This window comes from Theropithecus gelada, chromosome 12, assembly GCF_003255815.1.
Source record: "Theropithecus gelada isolate Dixy chromosome 12, Tgel_1.0, whole genome shotgun sequence".
NCBI lineage: Eukaryota > Metazoa > Chordata > Mammalia > Primates > Cercopithecidae > Theropithecus > Theropithecus gelada.
In genome coordinates, this window is record NC_037680.1 from 108648078 (window position 1) to 108669311 (window position 21234).

Consider the following 21234-nt stretch of genomic DNA (forward strand, 5'->3'; position numbering starts at 1 on the left):
TTCTGTCCCAAATAGGCTTCATTTATTCAAATTGTTGCGCTTTTGCTATGTACTGTGCATTGTGCTAGGTTTTGGGGAATACAAAGGATCTCAAGACACCATTTATTTCACCCAGAAGCTTTCTTCAGATTTGCCCTTATGAGGTCTAGTACCTTTTCCCCATTCCTCATCCTTCCTGCCTTCTTTTACTATGTGACATTATTGACCACTATTGCCTGTTCATGCTAATGCCAGCCCAGCTCTTAAGAATGTATGGCTATTTCCATGGTAGGACACCTTTTCTAGGGTCCAGTGGGCAGTTGGGCAGTGTATCAGTGGCCCTCATTCTGTAAGTTAGTAAGGGTTGGAAACTGGCCTGTGCTTTCAATGTGTCAGGGTAGGAGTGCCCAGGGACTTCTTCAGGCTTAATGGGCCTTTATAACTATGTCACAGGGAATAGAAGATTGCTTGTTTGTTCATTTTCTTTTATTTCTTTCTTTTCTTTCTTTCTTTCTTTTTTTTTTTTTGAGAAGAAGTTTTGTTCTTGTTGCCCAGGCTGGAGTGCAATGGCGTGATCTTGGCTCACTGCAACCTCTGCCTCCCAAGTTCAAGCAATTCTCCTGCCTTAGCCTCCTGAGTAGCTAGGATTACAGACATGCGCCACCACACACGCTAATTTTGTATTTTTTTTTTAGTAGAGAGAGGTTTTCTCCATGTTGGTCAGGCTGGTCTCAAACTCCCTACCTTAGGTGATCTCCCCTCCGTGGCCTCCCAAAGTGCTAGGATTACAGGCGTGAGCCACTGCTCCTGGCCTGTTTGTTCATTTTTCTTTTTTGAGACAGAGTCTCACTCTGTCGCCCAGGCTGAAGTGCACACTCTCGGCTCACTGCAATCTCTGCCTCCTGGGTTCAAGCAATTCTTGTGCCTCAGCCTCGAGTAGCTGGGATTACAGGCGCATGCCACCTTGCCCAACTAATTTTTTGTATTTTTAGTAGACACGGGGTTTCGCCATGTTGCCCAGGCTGGTCTTGAACTGCTGAGCTCAGACAATCTGCCCGCCTTGGCCTCCCAAAGTGTTAGGACTACAGGCATCAGCCACCGCACCCAGCCATTGTTTGTTCATTTTCTACTTGGCATTTTATATACTCAGAATCTTTCCATCTGCTTCTAGTGCTTTGGTACCCAAATGTGGGCTTTGACTGCCTGCCTAGCTGTCCGGCTTATTCTTGCCAATTTTGTTTTCTGAGTCCTGCGTTCTTCCCCCATTCTTTGCTGACTTGTTTTTAATGTACTTTCCCGGTATGACCCTACTCTGTTTGGTGTTCTCACTGCTTGTTCATGAAAACAAACTCATCCATTCATTTATGGAGTGGCTTTTGAGCACCTATTCTATCCTAGGTGCTGTGGGAGCCACCAGAGTTACAATGACAAACCCAACCAAACATTCCTTGTCTCCCTAAGCTAGAGAGACGAGTTAGGTATTAATCACACAAACTGGGATAACTGCTGTGAAGGAAAGACACAGATGCAGCTGACCTAGGAACACTGGAATTGAAATCTGTCACCTCATCTCACTTACCTAGCAGTAGCTCCCCTTCATTTTGAACTTTTGCCTGAATCAGGATTGACATGTAGTGCCCCATTCTCAATTCCGGCGGCTGTTTTTGGGTTGTTGGCAGTTTGCTCCCGACCCCTTGCCCCAACCAAGGCTGCCATCATTTGTATTCTTAGTCACTAGTGGGAGCATACCCTGATCATGGATCTGTCCTCATTTGGGAGCTCTTTTCTCTTTGTTTTCTTAACGCCTGCCTCTGTTGGTTCTTTTCCTACATCTTCGTTAGCTTCTTGGTTATATTTTCTACTTCTTTACATTTCCTAAAAGTTGCCCTAACCCAGATTTTGTCAGGGTAAGAGTGCCCAGAACTTCTATAGGGTTAATAGGCCTTCAAAATGATGTCACAGGGAAGGGAATGTTGCTTGTTCATTCCTTATCCTGTGCCCTCCTCTGTATCTGCGTACCCTTTCTTGGCAATCTCATCTATTCTTGAACTCTCTGTGTTACCATCTTTATGCAAATGACTGGCCCATTTCTCTCTTTTGCTCCCGTTTTCAAGTATTTGGTGGATCGCTCCATGTGGAGGTATATAATACTCCAAGTAGAATTCATCATCTTCTCTAACTTTACCAACTCCCAGTCTCCTACCTAGAAATCTCACACAGCCACTCCCACCTTGCTGACTTCCAGACCTGCCTGGTTGCTAGGTGGTGCTGCTTTGTCCTGCGTAATACCATGGTAAGGGCCTCTTCTTTTCAGTGTCCTGAACTCAAGTTTGGGTCTTCCTTTCCTTTCACCTGTCTGTTCTGATTTTCTCCTAAGATACATCTGCTACTAGTATCTGTCAACTCCAGATGACTTTGAGTCCTGTACCAGGTTTCCTGAAACAATTCTAATATGTTGTTTTTCTCTTCTGCTCATTCATGCTTTGAAAACTCCCTAGTGCTTTTGAAAAACTGGCCTAGTTTTTTAGGCCTTCCAACTTGTTTTAATTTCCTTGCCACTGCCTCCCTTCGTATAGGCTGGACTCTATCCAAATGGAATTAATTTTGTGAGAACTTGCCTGTATTTTCTGTTTGCGCCTCTATTTTTATTTCCTTTTGCCAACAGTATGCTTTCCTCACACTCTTAGTTCTTTAAAATCTTTCCTAAAGTACTCTCAGGTTTCCTGACTTGGAGACACTCTTTCTTTCTTATCATCTGTACATTTATCCACACTTTAAAAAACACAGTGCTTACCCCTTATCCTTCATTCTGTCTAGTGTAGTGCCTTGAAGAAATACGTGTGAAATTACTGAGTGCATAAATGCATTTCTGTATTAAACCCTCAGACAGTCTTGACTCCTCCATCTGCCTTTCCCATTCCCTTGCTGTTTATATAAGGCCATCTCTTTCTCTCCCTTCTTGCAACAGGATTGGCTTTATCTGTGAATCTCTTTATCTTGCCCTAAGTGGCCTGTTATCCTTTGTCTCCATTGCTTTTCTGCTGCTGAGTTAGTATTAATTTCAATTTAAAGAGAAATTACATCATTTTGGTGAAGGATGTGTGTGGGAAATATAGAGGAAATAGAAGCTAGTGTTCAGAATGACATCTTGATTCGTTTTGTGGGAACTCAGGCTGCCCACAAAAATTTCAAATATAGACTTGACTCCTGGGCTGGTGGCCATCAGAGACTAGAAAGTAGAAGTTGTGATGACATGTTCAGCATCCAGGTGGAATGCTAGGGGCCAGCTGCGGGGACCCACATTCCAGCCTGCTGATCCTGGCAGCTGCTCTTATATTCCTTAGACACAGCTGTTTGAGCTTCTCATCAGACAACTGGTTTGAGGTGATGGCAGGTAAGAGTAGGGGAAGAGACGTCTAATTACAGTATTGCCATGTTTTGAAAGTGTGTGAATCATCTGGGGTTCCCTGCATAGTTTTGGACATCAAGTTGTGATAATGAATTAGGTTTTGCTGGTGGATTCTAAGGAATTAACTTGGTTTCATAGAGGTATATCATTTGTCCAGAGTTGGACTTAGTAAATGCCACATATTGAACCCCAGTTTAGTACCATTCCATTACAACTTTTAGATTCTAGATCTTTATATCACTTTTCAAAACTATATTTCTTTATATTTTTGTTCATTTCACAAGCTGAATAGAACTGCAGGATTCCTTATTTTTCACATCATTGCCCCATTTGTGGAGATGTTTAGTTGAAGTGGCCCAAAGAAGCAGTCTAGTGGTACTTGTGAGGGTGAAGGCCTTGAAAAGAAACTTGAGACAGATGGTGTGTTTGACTAACTGCCCTGGAGAATGTTATGCCAGAACCCAGGAGGGGCACCACGTTGCCTTTGCCATTGAAATACTAAATTTCTGAGAGGACAGAGGAGCCTACAACTTAATCGCTCTCCAATTACCAATCTCTTCTTGGTTTCAGTGAATGACAACAGAGCTGCTCAAGGCGGGAACTCTGAGCTGAGCAGTGGAGGTTTCTTTGGATCTGGAGAGAAGAGTGACCTTGGAGCCAATAATGAGCCATCCTGACTACAGAATGAACCTCCGGCCCCTGGGGACCCCCAGAGGTAGTAAAAGGAAAATGGAGTCTGTCTAAATAATTGGAGAACTGAAATAAAAGTGAAATGGGTGTGAAGTGGAGGGTGTCTTTTAGGACTAAGGGCTACTATAATTCTTTTAGTGACCTGTTAAATATTCTCCTGTGTGATTTTTTCTAGAATTAGATGTGGTTTCTTGCTATCTTAATTTATCGTTGTATTAAGTACAGCTGTTTAATTTCCTCTAGTAAAGTGGCAATCTTTTAGTAATTTCTATTTTCAAAAAGTTTGTGTATATAAATAGCAAAGAACACTGGACTCATTATTCACATTATGTTCCATCCATGTTGTTGTGCTGATTTAAAACTCAAGTCTCATCTGTGTATATTTTATTCATGTTTTCTTAGCCACTCTTTCCTTTTTGTTATTGTTCAAAATCACCATCAGGGAGTTTCAGTCTCTTGTTGGTCTCTTTAAATAATAATTGTAAAAAGGTATGATATCTCCAGTTTTGAAAATACACAGATGTTTGAGGAAAGAGTTGATTGCTGCCTCATGTTTCTAGGTGTGTCCACTGTGGCTGGCCCACATGACATTGGTGCTTCGCCAGGTGACAAAAAGTCAAAGAACAAGTCCACACGAGGGAAGAAAAAGAGCATATTTGAAACTTACATGTTCAAGGAGGATGTTTCGGAAGGCTTGAAGAGAGGAACACTCATCCAGGTGCTTAAAATCTACTGGAAGGCTATTGCCTGAATATGTGGAATCCAAAACAATCTATTAAACTATTTCCTGTTCTGTGCTATGTGCTTTCAGAGAGGTGATGATGTAACAGGTGCAGGGCTGTTATGATGGCATAACAGAGATGATGAAGTAACAGGTTCTTCTTAGAACTACAGTACATTTAGAGGTAATAAGCACCATAAGACAGGAACAGGCAAAGTGCTCTGAGATTTGAGAGGAGGGAGCTGCTATTTCCCATTAGGCTTGCCTAGAGATGCTTTATTGGAAGTGACATATTTGAGCCAGGCCATGGATTGGTGCAATTTGAATAAGTGAAGGTAAAAGAGACCTTTACAAATGGAGGGACCAGTGTGACCTACTACAATAGAAGTGAGAAATTGGGTTTGGATATACGAAACATTGAATATCAGTTTTTCTGGAGCATGTGGATGCTGAATGATGGAGAAAAATGGATGAGGTTGGAAAGGAAGCAGTAAACAACAATAGACAGTATTTGTTGAGTGCTTTATAGTTTACAAACTGTGTTTACAAGCTAGTTCAGTGGTTTGGCTGAACAAATGTTTATTGAGCATCCATTGTGAGCCAGGAACAGTTATGGTTAGGAGTGTGCAGCATGGGTGCCTTTGAGATGGAGGTAGACAAGATTGCCTTGCTGTACTTCAGCTTGCAGCCCAGTGGTGGGAGGCAGTCATGTGAACAGATGATTTGGGGATAAAGTGGCAAGTGCTCAGATAAAAGGGTGACCAGGGTATATGGCAAAATATTGGGGGGAAAGCAGGAAACTGTGTAGGCTGAGGTTCTGGAGAGGCTTCCTGTAGTTGGTGACCCTTGTGGTAGGTATTGAGGGATGACTAGTTTGGGCCTATCAGGTGAGTGATTATGTGTGTGGGAGGTATGGAGAGGCAGTGGCGCTAACAAAAACGTGAACTTGTGAAACAACATGGAGTATGGCAGCTTGGGCCTCCTTGGGCATAATCCGTCAGGCAGTTAGTAGGCTGGGGAGGGAGGCAGGGCCACATATTCTGTGAATTAAGTCTATTTCATAATACTTTCATTAGTATAGAAATATTGCCATGTGCTACCTGGCTCACTTGAAAATGCTGTGTTCCACTTTCTCTTATTCTGAGAGCACAGCTTCTGCATTTGTGTTTTTGGCTGAAGATCTAACCAATTTACGCATGCTATCATCTTCTCTTCCTTTTTGTCATTCATTTTCTCTCTCTCTCTCTCTCTCTTTCTTTCTCTCTTCTCTCTTTCTTTCTCTTTTCTCTCTTTCTTTCTCCCCTCCCTCCCTCCCTCCCTCCCTTCCTTCCTTCCTTCCTTCCTTCCTTCCTTCTTTCCTTTACCTTTCTCTATTTATCTGTGGTCAAGTGCACACATGATCGATGGAAAAAAGAAAAAAAATTGTCTTTTAACAAATGAGTTGGTTTATCTGATTCTTGGAGTACTCTTGGTGGTTATTTATTTATTTATTTATTTAGAAGGTCTCACTCTGTTGCCCAGGCTGGAGTGCAGTGGTGCAGTCTTGGCTCACTGCAGCCTCTGCGTCCTGAGTTCAAGTGATTCTTGTACCTCAGCCTCCCAAGTAGCTAGGATTACAGAAGGTAAAAAATTAGTCATGCCATCATGCCTGGCTAATTTTTGTGTGTGTGTGTGTGTGTGTGTGTGTGTGTGTATATATATATATATGTAGCCAAACAGATTGGTCATTATTGTACATATAGCTGGAAGGGAGGGGTGGTCCTGGAGTGAGGACAGGGCTGCCCAATATTTGGGGGGAGGAAGGGACTCTTCTTCCAAATGGGCTTGTCTGGGAACCGGGTTCCCGGGGAGCTGGGCGCCTGGTCCACATGGACCCCCTCCACCTCCCCACATACACTTTGGAAGAAGGGCAGGAGTGAGAAATGCTGGGGGAGAAGGATCCTTTGGTCTGAGATGTGGAGGTGATCATAACAGTTCCCGCCCGCTGGCTGTTTTGTTGACTTTGGAGAGGCCTTCCCCGAACCCAGAGTCGGTCATTACTTGTTCCTTCTGAACATCCTCCTCGTCCTCCTGGGGCAGCTGCAGGTATGGGTTGTCCCTGTGGGCTGGAACTTGTAGCCTGTGAGCATGAAGAAGGCCAGGGTGGAGCCCTCCACCAAGAGCTGGTACAGCCACTGCCACTGAAAGGGGACAGCCACCTGCTACAGGATGGCGATGATGCAGGTGAAGTAGATGTAGCAGATGACCGTGACATAGTAATGCTGGAACAGCTTCAGCTTGGCCAGGTTCACCACCACCTTCCCGTCTGTGCCAGACGTGTCCTGGAGATGCCAGATGGACCAGACTACGGGAAACAGGATGGCGCTGCAGCAGATGAGATCCATCAGGAACAAAATCTCCTTCCACAGCACATAGTCACTGGCGCCCTCCTCGCGGGACTCGATGCCGATGTAGGCCACGTTGGCCAGGACCTGCATGGGGATCATGATCCTAAAGACCTTCTTCTCCTTATCCGACAGGACATACTTGATGAAGGCCCAACCTGAGCCGATCAGGGCGACGGTGATGAAGAGAAGGGCACCCTTCAGCAGGTGTGTGATGTAGTACATGACGGCAAGGCCTTCGATGGGGTGGCTCTGGCTGTTGATGAAGTAGTAGTTGATACTATGGAAGAGGAGAGAGATGCTCTTGGTGAAGGCCAAGGCCACCATGAGCCAGTGGATCTTGAAGACGCTGTACATGTTCCTGCAGAGGATGGACACCCAGAAGATGCCAGCGGCCAGGAAGCAGACGGACATGACTATGTAGAGCTTGAAAAGGGGCATCTCCGCCGCCGACAGGAAGCCATCGGGGTTCTTCTCCTGGATCATCACCGTGATGTCAAATGGATGCTCCTTTCCTGGCACTGAATTGTTGCAGTTGTGGAAGTTCAGGCTGTACTGGCCTTCTTCCGCCTGAGAGCCGATCACCACGTGGAAACTGAAGTTGTAGGAGTTGTTGAGGTGGCTCCGGCCCGACACCAGCTCCTTGTCCTTCCCGCTAGGACCCTGAGACACTGCGGGTGTTGACTTGGGCTTGCTGGCTGCAGAGGTCCCTCCACCATCCACCTTGCGGGGGACTGTGGCCTGTGGCTTTGGGAGCCCTGGTTCGGAGGGCACTTTGGGGAGGAGTCTGGGAAAGATAAACAACTTCTGCTCTCCATACTTCGCACCTGGACCTTCAGATCCTTGGTGTTGATGAGGAACAGGACCAGGAAGCTGCTACTGTTTTTCTGGAGAGGGCAGTCCTGGAAATCCCGGGTTGAATAGGAGCGAACTCTGCCAGATCGAACCCGGCTGAGACTGAACCCCACCAGCAAGGACTTCTGCTTCCTGGAGGCCCAGCCGCAGGAGGCTCAACTCCACCACCAGGGAGCCGTTGGTGTAGAAACTGAAGCTGTTCAGCTGGATGTCTGCTCGCTTCTGCCCCTCGGAGGGCCTGGCCTTCACCTTCTGAAAGAACTTTTAGATTCCAGTTGAGCTCTCAGCAACATTTCAATGGAACCCCCCAAATCCCATTAAGTGCCCCGAGGACCCCACTCTATAGCTCCCCCAGGACCCCGCTGTGTGGCTCCAGGGTCTTTAGCGCCCCAAAAGTGATTCCAAGAATTAAAAGGACTAAGACCCAACCGGGGGGGATGGGGTGTAGTCCCGCAATTTTTGTATTTTTAGTAGAGATGGGGTTTTACCATGTTGGCTAGGCTGACCTGACCTCAAGTGATCCTCCTGCCTTAGCCTCCCAAAGTAGTGAGATTACAGTCATGAGCCGCCACACCCAGCCCTATTGGAGTTTCTTTTTTTTAAAGCTTTCCCTGGATTTATTTGACATGGCCTCTCTTAGGAGAGATGAAGCTGCATTTGGATGTTAGTCCATTCATTAATCCATCATTTGCTCTTCATTGTTCAGCCCATATCCCGAACACCATTTTATCTGTAAGCCTCTTGGCCCTCCTCCTGTTTCATGTAGGAGGACCCATTGTGCCTCTCCATTCTCATCCTCTTGCACTCTCCTCCAGGAGCACTGTCCTCCATTCACCCTGAGCTTCCAGTCTTTTCCTCTAAAAACTGTGCTCCTTGATGTCTCTGTGACTTTGTGCATGCTGATCCTGGTGCTCGGAATGCTTTCTCCCGCTGTCTTGATGTAATGGTGCTTAGCTTTTAAGTCCCTGCCTAAATGTTACCCACTTTGAGAAGCCTCATTTTAATTCTCCAAGTAGAGTTGGCTGTTAGTGCTTTCCTGTAGTTGACTTTTTTGTTTTCCCTTTATTCTAAACTTACCACCATTTCTTTTCTTTTATGTTTCCCCCAAATAGACTGTTCATGTCCTTGATGGCAGGGTCATGTCTTATTCCAGAAGTTAGCTCAGTGCCTGACATTTGACTGATGCTTAATACATTTATATTGAATAAATATTTACTTATTGACTGAATAAAGGATCCAGATACTGTCTTTTGAAGAAGAGTCGGGGGAACGTCAGTCATTAGAACTTGAAAGAAAACTAGTCGCCTAGAATTTTGGCTATAGATTTATACCTATCTAGAGACAGCGTTCTGCAATGGTATTAGCTTCAGCTCCCTTTTAGTTTTCACTTTTGAAACCACTCGTTGCTGATACTCAAATAAAACAAAACAAAAATCTGATCAATATAACAACTCTAATTCCCAGTAGTTTGTAAGTGATTCCTTCTGGCCTGTGACATCATGGGACTCTGCAGCCAGGACCTCCCCCCCACATATGAGAACAGTTGTTCTTTGCAGATGGGGAAAGAAATGGGTTCCAGATATGAGGTCATCGTGTGAAATATACAACACTGTAAATAAGATTTTCATAGGCAGAGAAACAGAGTCCATCTGCTGCTTGATATAAACTTTATGTGTGCAGGCCTTGCTGGGTAAGGTAAAAGGCCAGACAAGAAAGGATGTTTTAATGCTGATGGAGAAAAATTAAGTGTATTAGAGATACTTGGAAACTTTTGTTAACTTTTGTATTCAAATTCATCTCTTTTGACCTCTTTTTTTTCCTCCCCATCCAGAGAAGAAACTTTTATCGAGATATAGTAGGGGGATTTAAAAAAAATAGGAGTAGAGTATTTTTATTTTGTTTTCAATACCTTAACCAATACTTTGATATTTCATTCGTATTTTTTCCTATGTGAGTTTCCAGTGTTTGAAGCGACAATAACAGTAACACATGATCATGTATGTGTAGTTTTGAAGTTGAAAAAAAATTCTCACATCAAAAAATGTATTTCATTTCTCTCTTCATAGGGGGGAGTACTGAGAGGTTGTTATAGGAGATATTGGGAGAGATTAGAGTAGGGGATAGACAAGCCTGGAAGGGGCTCCAGTTTAGGGTGATGATCAAGGTGACATGGGTATGAAGATGGTAGAATTGGCTGTTTCAGATCCCAAAAGATGCTTTGGCTAAAGGAAGTTCAGGCTAAGCCCCCAGAGCTGCCTTAGTTATGATGTCGGAGTTCCTTTTAGAATAGAATATTGGTGTGAAGTTGTTATTGGCTCTCTAAAAAAATCCTAGTCCAGGAAGATAGAGGACAGGATGAACTAGTTTCTAGGACAAACAAACAAACATTTGTTTGTTTGTTAGTTTGGTTGTTAGTTTCTTAACAAACAAACAAGCATTTGTTAAGAGTGAAATCAGGCAGGGTGTGGTGGCTCACCCCTGTAATCCCAGCACTTTGGAAGGCTGAGGTGGGGAGATTGCTTGAGGCCAAAAGTTTAAGACCAGCCTGGGCAACATAGTGAGCCTTCATCTGTACAAAATAAAAATCAGCCAGGCATGGTGATGTGCACCTGTATTCCTAGCTACTGGGGAGGCTGAGGCAGGAGGATCACTTGAGCCCTGGAGTTGGAGGCTGTGGTAAGTCATGATCATGCCATTGTGCTCCAACCTGGGCAACAGAGTGAGACCCTGTCTCTCTCTCTCTCTTTTTTTTTTTAAGAAGAGTAAAGTCAGCTGGAGAATACTTGGGGATGAATTAAAGATGAGGGGGAATAGATGTGATGTTATAGCGGAATGCCCAGTCACTCAGAAGGGAGAGATGATATTCATAACATTAATACTGGGGGTGATGAAAGAACTTCAGCTCTGCAGGCATTAATTAATTAGTGCAACAAATGTTTCTTGACTTCTTACTCAGTGCCAAGCATATACCAGTGAGCAAGTTAGGCAAGTCACTGGGGAGGTAAGGAAAAACAACTAAAGAAAAAGAGAAGAAATTAGACTGATCATTGCTAATAAGGAAATGGGAAAGGTGAGAGAGATTATAGAGAGAACCTCTTTAGTAGAGTTGTTAGGGAAAGCCTCTGTGAGATGATCTGTGGGTTGTCTGAGATGAGAATGAAACAGCCAATTGAAGAATTAGGAGAAGAACGTAGGTGGAAAGCTCAGCTAGTAGAACAGCAGCAAGCAGAGGAAGGCTTGGTGGTTCTGAGAAATGAGAAGGAAGCCTGTTGGAACATTGTGAGCAAAGGGAGTTATATGATGGGACAAGTGGAGAGTTAGGCATCAGCCAAGTCATGTAGGGTCTCTAGGCTATGCTGGAGAATTGGATTTTGTTTAAAGAGCAGCAGGAAGTCACTGAAGGCTGTTAAGCAGGAGAAGAAAATAATCTGTTTCATGCTTTGAACATATCTCTCTGGGAATTGTGAGATGAATAGACTAGAGTGGAAGCTGAGAGGCCACTCAGGAAGCTATCAAAGTAAACCAGGTCAGAAAACATGGAGATGGGAACAAGAAGGTGGCAGTGAAGGTGGATGTGGGGCTAGAACTGATATGACATGCTGGTGGGTGAGATATGGAAGGTGAGGCAGAGGGAGGCATCCCTGACGCTTGCTGAGTTTTCGAATTGAGCGGCTGGCTGGTGTTGCCATTAAGCAAGACGGAGAAAAGCAAGGGTTGGAATGAGTTTTTGGGTAAGAGGGACAGCTGGCATACATGAGTGAAGAGGCCCTGGTGGTGAGTGTGGCAAACAGAGAGAGAGGCTGTTCACAGTAGTGGAGAGCATGGACTCTGGAGCCAGACTGTCTGACCTTGAATGTGATGTGAAAGCAGGCAATTTTTTTAACCTCTCAGTGCCTCAGTTTCCTCCTCTGTAAAAACAAGGATAACAGTATCTACCTCATAGGGTTGTTGTGAGGGTTAAATTAGCTGATCGATATAAAGCTCTTCCAAGAGTGTGTGGCACGTCATATACCTGCATAAGTGGCACTTGAGTTTTGTTTTTATTACTATAAGAGGAGTGTCTGTTATTCAGGTTAGGTGGTTGCTGTCATTTGGAGAACCCTGTCCAAAGCTGTTAGATCTTACGATTTTTCAAGAATATCTGGAACTATGTATTTTATATGTGTGAAATTCCTCAGTTTTAAGGACTCTCAAGCCAAATACAGTATGTTTGTGATTGCCAGTTAGACTGATTTAGCCCAGTTGTGTGGTGTTTTTCTATGGTACTGTTTAGCTCCTTGGGTACAGGAAGTGAGAAAGCAGATAGCTGGGGTTAGTTGAGAGTAGAGAATCAAGGGTAAAATCTTCAAGGTCTTTTGCTGGTTGAGTATCAGAGTAAGAGGTTTGTTTAGGATTTGCAAGGTTAAGTGATAATGACAGGCCATGGCAATTAGGTTGCTAGAGAAGGGAGTAAACAGTGGGAGGACAAAGAATGGTGACATGTGGTCACAGCTTTGGGTTGGAGATCTTAGTGAAATTGAAGAGTTGTTGAAATGGGGTTTTTACCATAAGTAGACAAAAGACTGCCATCGGAAAGTGTGATATTTGAATTTTTTTTTTTTAAGTGGTGTCATTAGTAGTGCTGACGGGATCCAGGCTGTGAACATGGGAGAGAGTAGGTGGGGTAGAAGAGCAAATGGTAGTTAGAGTGACAGGCTGGGGTTGCTTGGTCTTCAACATGGATGTGAAGTCCCAAAAATATATATGGGAGTAAGGATAGAGAGGAAGGCAGTGAGCTGCTAGTCAAAATGTTAGTGAATTGGAGCTTTGACCCACCTGTAAGTTTGAGGATGACAGCACCAAGGAGGTGCTAATGATATGAACTGCAAAGGATCTGGGATTTTTGAAAGAGATTGGAGGAAAAAATACTTTTAAAGCCATGATGGGAAAGCAAAGAGCCCTTCCTCACCTGGTCCCTGAGATATATGGGTTATGAGAGATAAAATAGACACCCTTTGAGAGCACTCAGGGAAGCAATAACATCAGGGAACAGCCAGGTTTCGATTAAGGGGAAGAATCAGGAGCATCCGGAGAAGAGATGGAGACTATGGGATTCTCACTGATCAAGTTCCAGGCCTAGGGAAGTGCTTTAGGAAGAAGATGGGAGATGGGCAATTGGGTCAGATTAGGGGATGGCTATAGAAATGAAAGCCAGCCGGGCACGGTGGCTCACACCTGTAATCCCAGCACTTTGGGAGGCCAAGGTGGGCGGATCATGAGGTCAGGAGATTGAGACCATCCTGACTAACATGGTGAAACCCCGTCTCTACTAAAAATACAAAAAATTAGCCGGGTGTGGTGGTGGGCTCCTGTAGTCCCAGCTACTCGGGAGGCTGAGGCAGGAGAATGGCGTGAACCCAGGAGGCGGAGCTTGCAGTGAGCTGAGATCCGGCCACTGCACTCCAGCCTGGGAGACAGCGAGACTCCGTCTCAAAAAAAAAGAAATGAAAGCCTTGGACTTTTGTAGGTGAGTAAGACAAGACATCTGTGGGAAGTATCCTTTGGTTAAAAGACCATTTGTTTTTGACAGACTTTACTGTCAGCTGCTTCTCTCAGGCTATAGAAACAACTCTGGTCTGCTGCGGAGCTCTGGGGAGTTTCTGCTTTCTTAGTGTGATCTGCATTCTCTCAAGGGCTGTGTTTCTGAGGTCCAGTTCTTCAGAGTTATGCTTCAGTCAAATTTACAAATGCTATTGTGGAACAAGGTTTCTCTTCTTCCTTGTGTCCTTTTGTATATATTGGGAGGTTTGGGATAGAGAATCAAGGGTAAAATCTTCAAGGCCTTTTTAATACCTTTTCTTTTGAATAGAGCCTGGATGCAGCCTTGAGCAACCTGTCTCTTTTCCCTGGGCCCAGCCTAACCTGTCTGAGTGCCGTGTAATTAAAGACATTTTCAAAGCTAGAGGCATTCTCATCTCCATACTTCTTCATTTGCTAACCATTCACTGAGCTACAAGGGATGATAGAAGAATAGGAATTGAAAAAAAAACTTAGGCCAGAGAAAAGCATCTGGAATCAGCAAAGGAAATTGTTAAACATTTAATTTCAATGAACTGACTTTCGTTTGTTTGGAGTCTCTTCCCCTCATGAGACTGTCAGCTGTGTGACGGTAGAGACTGTCTGTTGTTAGTCTCCCTTTTTACCCCATCACTTGACATGGTGCCTGCCATGCTATTTGTTAGGAAATATTTGTTGAGTGAGTGGATGAATATTCAGGATAAATGTAAGTTTTTTCCCTCCTTCCCTCAACAAGAAACAGCTGTCTAGAAGTGGATTTACTGTGACACTCTTAACAAGGGACTGGCCTTGGGGAGCTTTGCCAACCTTATCTCCTGGTCCCTCCCTCTTCTGTGCTAGGCAGAGTTATTGCACAATGGAGAAGAGTTAGTGAGTGCCCTCTTAACCACTTTTGCTAACACAGTGTCCTCTACTATACTTCTCATCTGATTTATTTGCAAATTTTGCTCTTCTGTAAAGGACTAGGTCAGACACCATCTCTGAAGCCTCTTCTGGTGCCCTGGCTATGAAAGTAAGCTGTACCTCTGGTTTATGTTTTCATTTAAAATAGGGACTGAGCTTAATCATTATCTTCCCCATCAGTGTGTCTCAGGGTCTTGAATATAGTCAGTACTCAATAATGAATTGTTGAATTAAGGACTGAATGATCATTTGTAGTAGTCTATTTGAGTGTCTATTTGAGTAGTCTATTTGAATTACATTTGTAATTTAAACATGGTACAGCACAGAAGGAAATTATTTTCTGCTTTATTTTATGCCCTTGCCTGTTTTGTTAATTATGTATCTTTGAGTCTTTAAACGTTTTAGGGGGAAATGTTATTTAAAACACTTTCTCGAGATATCCTTTGAGTTTGGCTGTTAGAAAAATAACTGCTTCCATCCATGTGTTCCAGTGTCCTGAGACTACAGCTGGAACCTGGGGAGCGTTACAGCTTCCTGCAAGAGCCTGAAATACTGAACTGCTATTGAAGAGGCCCCCACCTGCACCCCTGTGTGTAAATAGAAGCAGACCCTGATTTGGTGCTGGAATAACATGAAGTTGAAGGCAGACTGGGTGGCCTGGCTGTTGGAGCCAGGATTCCAGTTTGCATTAAGAGCTGGTTATGGCCATTTTGAATTATTGACTCATTCAGCTCTGCAGAGGGGCCAGAGTAAAAAATAATGCATCCAGTTTCTTAAGGCTCAGTATCTAGGTTGGAAATCAACCTGTATCACTTTGAAAATTGTCACAGAAACAAGCAATTGTGGAAAGGTCTTGGAACTGGGAGAAAAAAAAAAAAGGCCTTTATATAGTGAGACACAATCCCCAGGTAATCTGGTTTGTAAAGTCAAGGTTTAAATTTGAAGACTAGCATATAGGGGCACCTAAAAGTCTAATAGTTGCCACTTTCCCACTCTATGCCAGGCTCTCTTGTTCCTTACCTTTGCTTGTTCACACCAAGGTGCCAGTCTAAGCTTTCTGTTTTTGATGGAACCCTCTATTTCAGATATCAACATAAATTGTGTTTCTTGCATTTAATGAACAGTTCTTATACATCTAACTTGTTTTCTCAATTGAACTGTTTAATTTTAAAACTTTTTATTGGAGAATAACATACATATGGAAAAATCATAAATATATAGCTAGATTTTCACAAGCTTTATTTTTTGTTTTAAAGGGTGTATTGAGAATTAATCCAAAGAAGTTTCATGAAGCCTTCATTCCTTCCCCGGTAAGTTCAATAAATTTATAATAAACTTAATGTCACATTTCATTTTTTAGATGTGCTCTGAAACTGAAATCATATATTCTAACTAAAAAGCAGAGTAGTGAAGCAAAATTGAGGATGGGCAAAGATTTGTTTCAAATTTAAATAAACAAAATTTTCTTTTGGTTAACAACCCCTTCTGCCAGTCTTAAAATCGCATGCCAAATGAAAGGGATGGCATTTGTTACAAGGCTGCAAAGAGCAGCTGGACCCAGGCAGACTACCCACCAGTTTGTGTAATTGAACGCCCTTGGTTTATGGCTTAAAAGGATTTATGATTTTTTCCACTGATTTAAGTTAATCTTTCCTAAACAAATATGCTATCTACTTTGGATCTATTGCATGAGCTAATCTGAACATTTGTCCAAAAATAATGTGTAATGCTTTTTTTTGCGGGGGGTCAGAGTTTCTCACTTCACTTTCGTGCAGGTGATAGAGCTTCATACAAGGCTCTTTACCGTTGGGTCCTTCAGATCCTTTCTTACATTTATGACTCATTTTAAGAGGCTCTTTCCACTTAAATCAAGTTCATACTGACATATAGTTAGCAGCAGTTCTCTAGAGAAGGTTTGATTGAGCAAAACTAGGAGAGCAATATTCTTAAATTCCTGACCTAACTTTTCCAGGATACCATAAATAGAATAGCTATAGAATCATAGATTTTTCACAGTGAAAGAGACCAAACTTATGCTTATAGATGACGAAATGGAATACATATATTTTAATTAACATATTTTATTATTTTAAATGACAGTAAGTTTAGTGAGAATATAGGTTCAGTCATGTACTTTATAAATGTTGTTATTACAGATTGAGCACCCCTTATTTGAAACACTTGGGACCACAAGTATTTTGGATTTGGAATTTTTTTTTTTATTTTGGAATATTTACATTACATACTTACACTGAAATCCAAAATGCTCCAGTGAGCATTTTCTTTGAGTGTCAGGTCAGTGCTTAAAAGTTTTATATTTTGGAACATTTCAGATTTTATATGCTCAAGTGATATTATTGTTATTGTTACAATAACCTTATGACCTGCTGTCAAGCTCAGTTTAGTCTTTTTCCCCTGCCTTTGAAATCCAGGGACTCGCATTGCATCCAGGTTCAAGTCTTACCCATTGAATCAGATGAAAGGTATCACTGGCATTCACATTACTCTTTCTCCGTCATATTCTGTTCCCGTGAGAGAAAATGGCATATGTCTTGACCCTGGAACTTGAGTTGTAAAATTGGGTTGTAGAATTGAGGGTCAGCTTTGAGGTGGTAACTTGGCTGCAAGAGCAGTTCTCGCATATACTAGAAGTGCAGTTTACATATGTATTAGTTTCCAGAGTTTGCTCATAAGGTTAAATTTACATCCAGGAATCATAAAAACTACCCATGAAAATCTCTTAGGAAGGTGCTATGTTGGAGGCGGATAAACCATCTCTCAGTATGCCCTGCATAACCAATGTTTTTTTCCCATAAAGAAAGCATAACTGTTTCTTCAAGAATATACCAGTTGAAGGAACTTGATTGTATTAGGAGCGCTCATGTATGAAAGACACAGATTTTTAAGCATGAAAATATCACTCGATGTAGTTAGTTCATCTTAAGAGGCAGCTGGGAACTGGGTAGACTCAGACCTCTTGTCTCTTGTGCATGCTTAAGTTTGCTCTTGTTGATGGCAATGATAAGGGGAACTACAGCATTCTGAAAATTTTGCTGCTCCCTCTCTTGCCTGAATACATGGTATAGGATTTCCCTAAGTTAAATCCCTATTGGGCTGGCTCCTAGCAAGTGTGGGACCTAGGACAGAAGTAGAAAAGAAGGCACACATACCTTAAATCAAATACTGATAAGTTAGACCTCACACCCACCATCAAGTAAAATATATTATTCTATATGTTCCTTGCCAAATACACCTTCATATACCTGAGTTCAAATGTAGAATTCTCAGATTTCTTGCAGCTCCATGCTGAAGCATGTCTCCACCTCTAGCTTGCCCCTCTTCCCTTCTCGGTGCTAGCTGCCTGTCCCCTTGTGACTCCCTTGCATTCAGTGAGGGCCCTTTCATGCACAAACGTGGGCATCCTGTCCCACATATCTAAGCTATGTCCATACCCATTAGAAATACCTGTTCTTTAGCCAGCCGCCATGTTGAGGGGGTGCCTCCGGTGTTGGGGGAGTGCCTGTATATGTCCTGGAGGCAGGCTTGGGGCTGCTTATTTTAGGGAAGCACATCCATTTGGCCCTGTGAACTCCTTGTCTGATGGGGAGGGGTGTGGCTGGAGCAGAGCCAGAGCAGAGTTGCTATGGTTCCTGCAAGCTAAATTCATGTAATTTACATCTGCAAATGATGTATCTCCATGGTTTAACCTGGCTTGTTAAAGAAAGCTAAGAAGCAAAAGCAAAAGGTGGTGATGTTTTAAAAGCTCATAGTTGCTCTCCTACTTAAAATTGTATTCTTGCTATGTCATATTTAGAAATTTTTAGACAGTTGCGATATTAGGATTGGCTTATTTCTATGCTTCTTTTATTCTTTTATTTGGCTCCCGCTTGAGTAGTGATAGTGTCTCAGAGAGAGAAAAACAATTCACCTCTCGGTAATTAAGAATAGATCATAAGAGCTGCCAATCAAGGCCCGTTGCAAGTGATTGTAGACACTCTGGTTTTGGACACGGGAACAGTCCTACAGTCTTGCTTTGTGGGTTTCAGTTTTCAGAAGCATTATAGAAAGCAATTGAAAAGGGCAATAATAGAGGCAACAGATTACTCATATATAAAGCCCACAACCAACTGTGGTCTAGATTTCTGAGTATACATAGCTCATATCCATGTCAAATATGAACTTGTATTAACTGGAAACTTGACTTAGGTTCATTATAACTTCTACTGATAGAAAGTTGATTTTCATTTTATGACAAATATAAAATATATGGGATGAAAAATGCCCACAGATAGACTGAGAAGTAGAATGTCAGAACCAGGGCCTAACTGTTACTGGCTTAAGCTAGGAGCATAAAGGCAGGAATGAATATGACAGAAGATGAGGCTTTTGCTCTGACAGTAGGACATACAGTGGCTTCCTCATTTGTAAAATGAGGGGATGGACTAAATGTTGTCGAATGTTCCTCACATTCTAAAGTTTTTAGAGAGACAAAAATAGAGATTTGATTAAATTATTTAGGTTTGCTCTTACTGACTCTAAAAGTGGTTGTGAATTTACACAATGTCATTTGCTATACTAAAATATCTCCCTGGGTCAACAGGTGAAGAACAGTGAATTAATCATCAGGTATAAAATAATACTTTGTTCTGGGGGAACTTGACTTAGGTTCATTATAATTTCTACTGACAGAAAGTTGGTTTTCAATTCATGACACATCTAAACTATACGAGATGAGTAACTTACGTGTACTTGCTAGTTTTGTGAGGTTCTCAATAAAAATGAAATACAGAATGTGAGTAAAGTCGTGACTTTCAAGCAAACCAAGATAAAATGATATTATTGACAGGCCTTTTATCCTATTTGGGGATAGGATAAAGAGGAGAAAATTGATCAGATGGAAAAACCTGTCATTTTTAAAAAGCACAGTTTCTATTCTGAATTATGTAAATCTAAGAAGCTCTCTAACTTTTTAATGCATCTTGTCATAGGAGGCACCCTTTGTACAGCGATGGAATTTATTTTTGGTCCAAAGGGGACTGTTTCATCAATGAAGGATGCTATGACCATCGTGGCATACTTGTGTTGTCTTCCTTCCTACAGTCCCCTAAGTCTTTAGTCTGACTACCCATGCCCTTCTCCCAGTTCCTTTATTTTTCCTCCAGGGATGTTCATTATCTAGTTTTCTTTCTTTTTTTTTTTCTATTACCTATTATTCTTTCTGATGGGTAGAACAAGACTTCTGGCGTTCAAACAAAGAGCTGAAATATTTGGCCTTAAAAAGTGGTTAAAAGAGATGACTCGAACTTTTACTATTGAGCAGTTCCCAAGCTTAGTATCTTTAAAATAAGAGATTCAGCGACAGATCAGTCTTCTGAATGAATCAAGGAAGAGCTGAGTAGTGATGCAGTAGCTATAGATTTTTGTGTTGTCTGAGGTTCAGCTGAGCCCTGCTTTCCTTAGTTTCCTGGGATTGTAAGGTGATGGTACTGTCATCCCATCAATCTGAAATCTCTGCGCTGCCAAAGGGTGGTTGTAGCTGCTTATAATAGAGGCATTTCATTGCATATGTTTGACACATGAGTATGGGTTAGGGTGACCTCCAAACAGCCCACTTTTCATTCCAAGGAGGTCTGAGAGATCCTATTGCTTTTTGAATTGCAAAAGGCAGCAATAGATGGTGATGTGCCATATTTCAGTTGTTCACTCTCTGTTTACTGGCTGTCTCTTCCAGATCTCTCTGAGAAGCTTGTCAAGAGGTCAACTACAGTCATGTTTTGTGGCTAACACAGTAGCTTTTCCTCGGGGACTAGGGTGGGGTCGGTTTTGGCAGAGTGTGCAGCCACAGCTGTCAGCCCATAGCTAAACTGGAAATTGAGCAGAAAAACTGTTCTAGAAGATCTCTAATGGTTTGTAAGTGGAAACTGTAAAAAATGCTGAGTGACTAAAATCTACCCCCCCCCCCGCCTTTTTGATTTGGTGATTTTGGGATATTAATTTTAACTTTAACTAAAGTTTCATAGTAATCACCTTCAGTCCATTGAGTGTTATGTTAAATCTTATCTATGTCAGGTGTCCCTATTAGAAAAATTTGAGTGATGGTTTTCCAGACCCTTTTGCTGTCATCTCCTGTAAGAAAAAGTATTTTACTTCTTTCTTATTCTCTGAAAAAGAGCACATCATATAAACTCGTAGAGAATAGAAGGATAAGAGTACATGTTTGTTGGTGAAACATTTTGAAAATATTTCATTTTCTCAGGAACCCTGACTGCTGCAGAAGGCCTGCATTTCCTTAGCTATTTTGTTTATTTAAAATTACAAAGTAATTTGGATTACTAAGAAGACTCTGGCACCTATTTAAGCCAAGAAGTTGACACTTGGGGAGTTCACTGGGGAGCCACATTATTTAAAGTGGTTTGTTTCTGAGTGAGTGAGGGTGAAAGTGTCTGTACCCTGTGTTCATTGTCTGGAGTTCACAGTGGTCCTAAGTCGGCACAGTCGGTAGAGTGTGAAGATCATGTGATGAACCTCATATTACATCTCTTTCTTTCTCTTCTTTGCCCTCTGCTTAGGTCTCCATAAAAACAACCACAACTTACTCTCTCTGCCACTTTCTTGGGGGGCATTATGAATTTGCTGGTTTCCTCCTAGAGAGCCCAAATCTTAGAACCATTGCTGCTCCTGCCCTCAGTTTGTTTTCTTGCGGGAGATTATATGTTGTTCCTCTTCTGTTCTCTTGC

At 42.4% G+C, this 21234-nt stretch overlaps 1 protein-coding gene and 1 pseudogene across 2 annotated transcripts in view; one reads left to right on the forward strand and one right to left on the reverse strand.

The window, feature by feature from the left end:
• DIS3L2 (DIS3 like 3'-5' exoribonuclease 2) overlaps positions 1-21234 on the forward strand; it is a 378448-nt gene that overhangs the window by 55290 nt on the left and 301924 nt on the right. Inside the window, exons 2-4 of the mRNA XM_025404797.1 lie at positions 3959-4103; positions 4639-4796; positions 15754-15807. Coding sequence (XP_025260582.1) covers positions 4052-4103; positions 4639-4796; positions 15754-15807 — 264 coding nt within the window. The 5' untranslated portion in view covers positions 3959-4051. The remainder of the gene's footprint in view (positions 1-3958; positions 4104-4638; positions 4797-15753; positions 15808-21234) is intronic.
• Positions 6508-8488, reverse strand: LOC112636233 (annotated as a pseudogene). The gene has a single exon (XR_003122148.1). The product of XR_003122148.1 is annotated as a protein GPR108 pseudogene (transcript).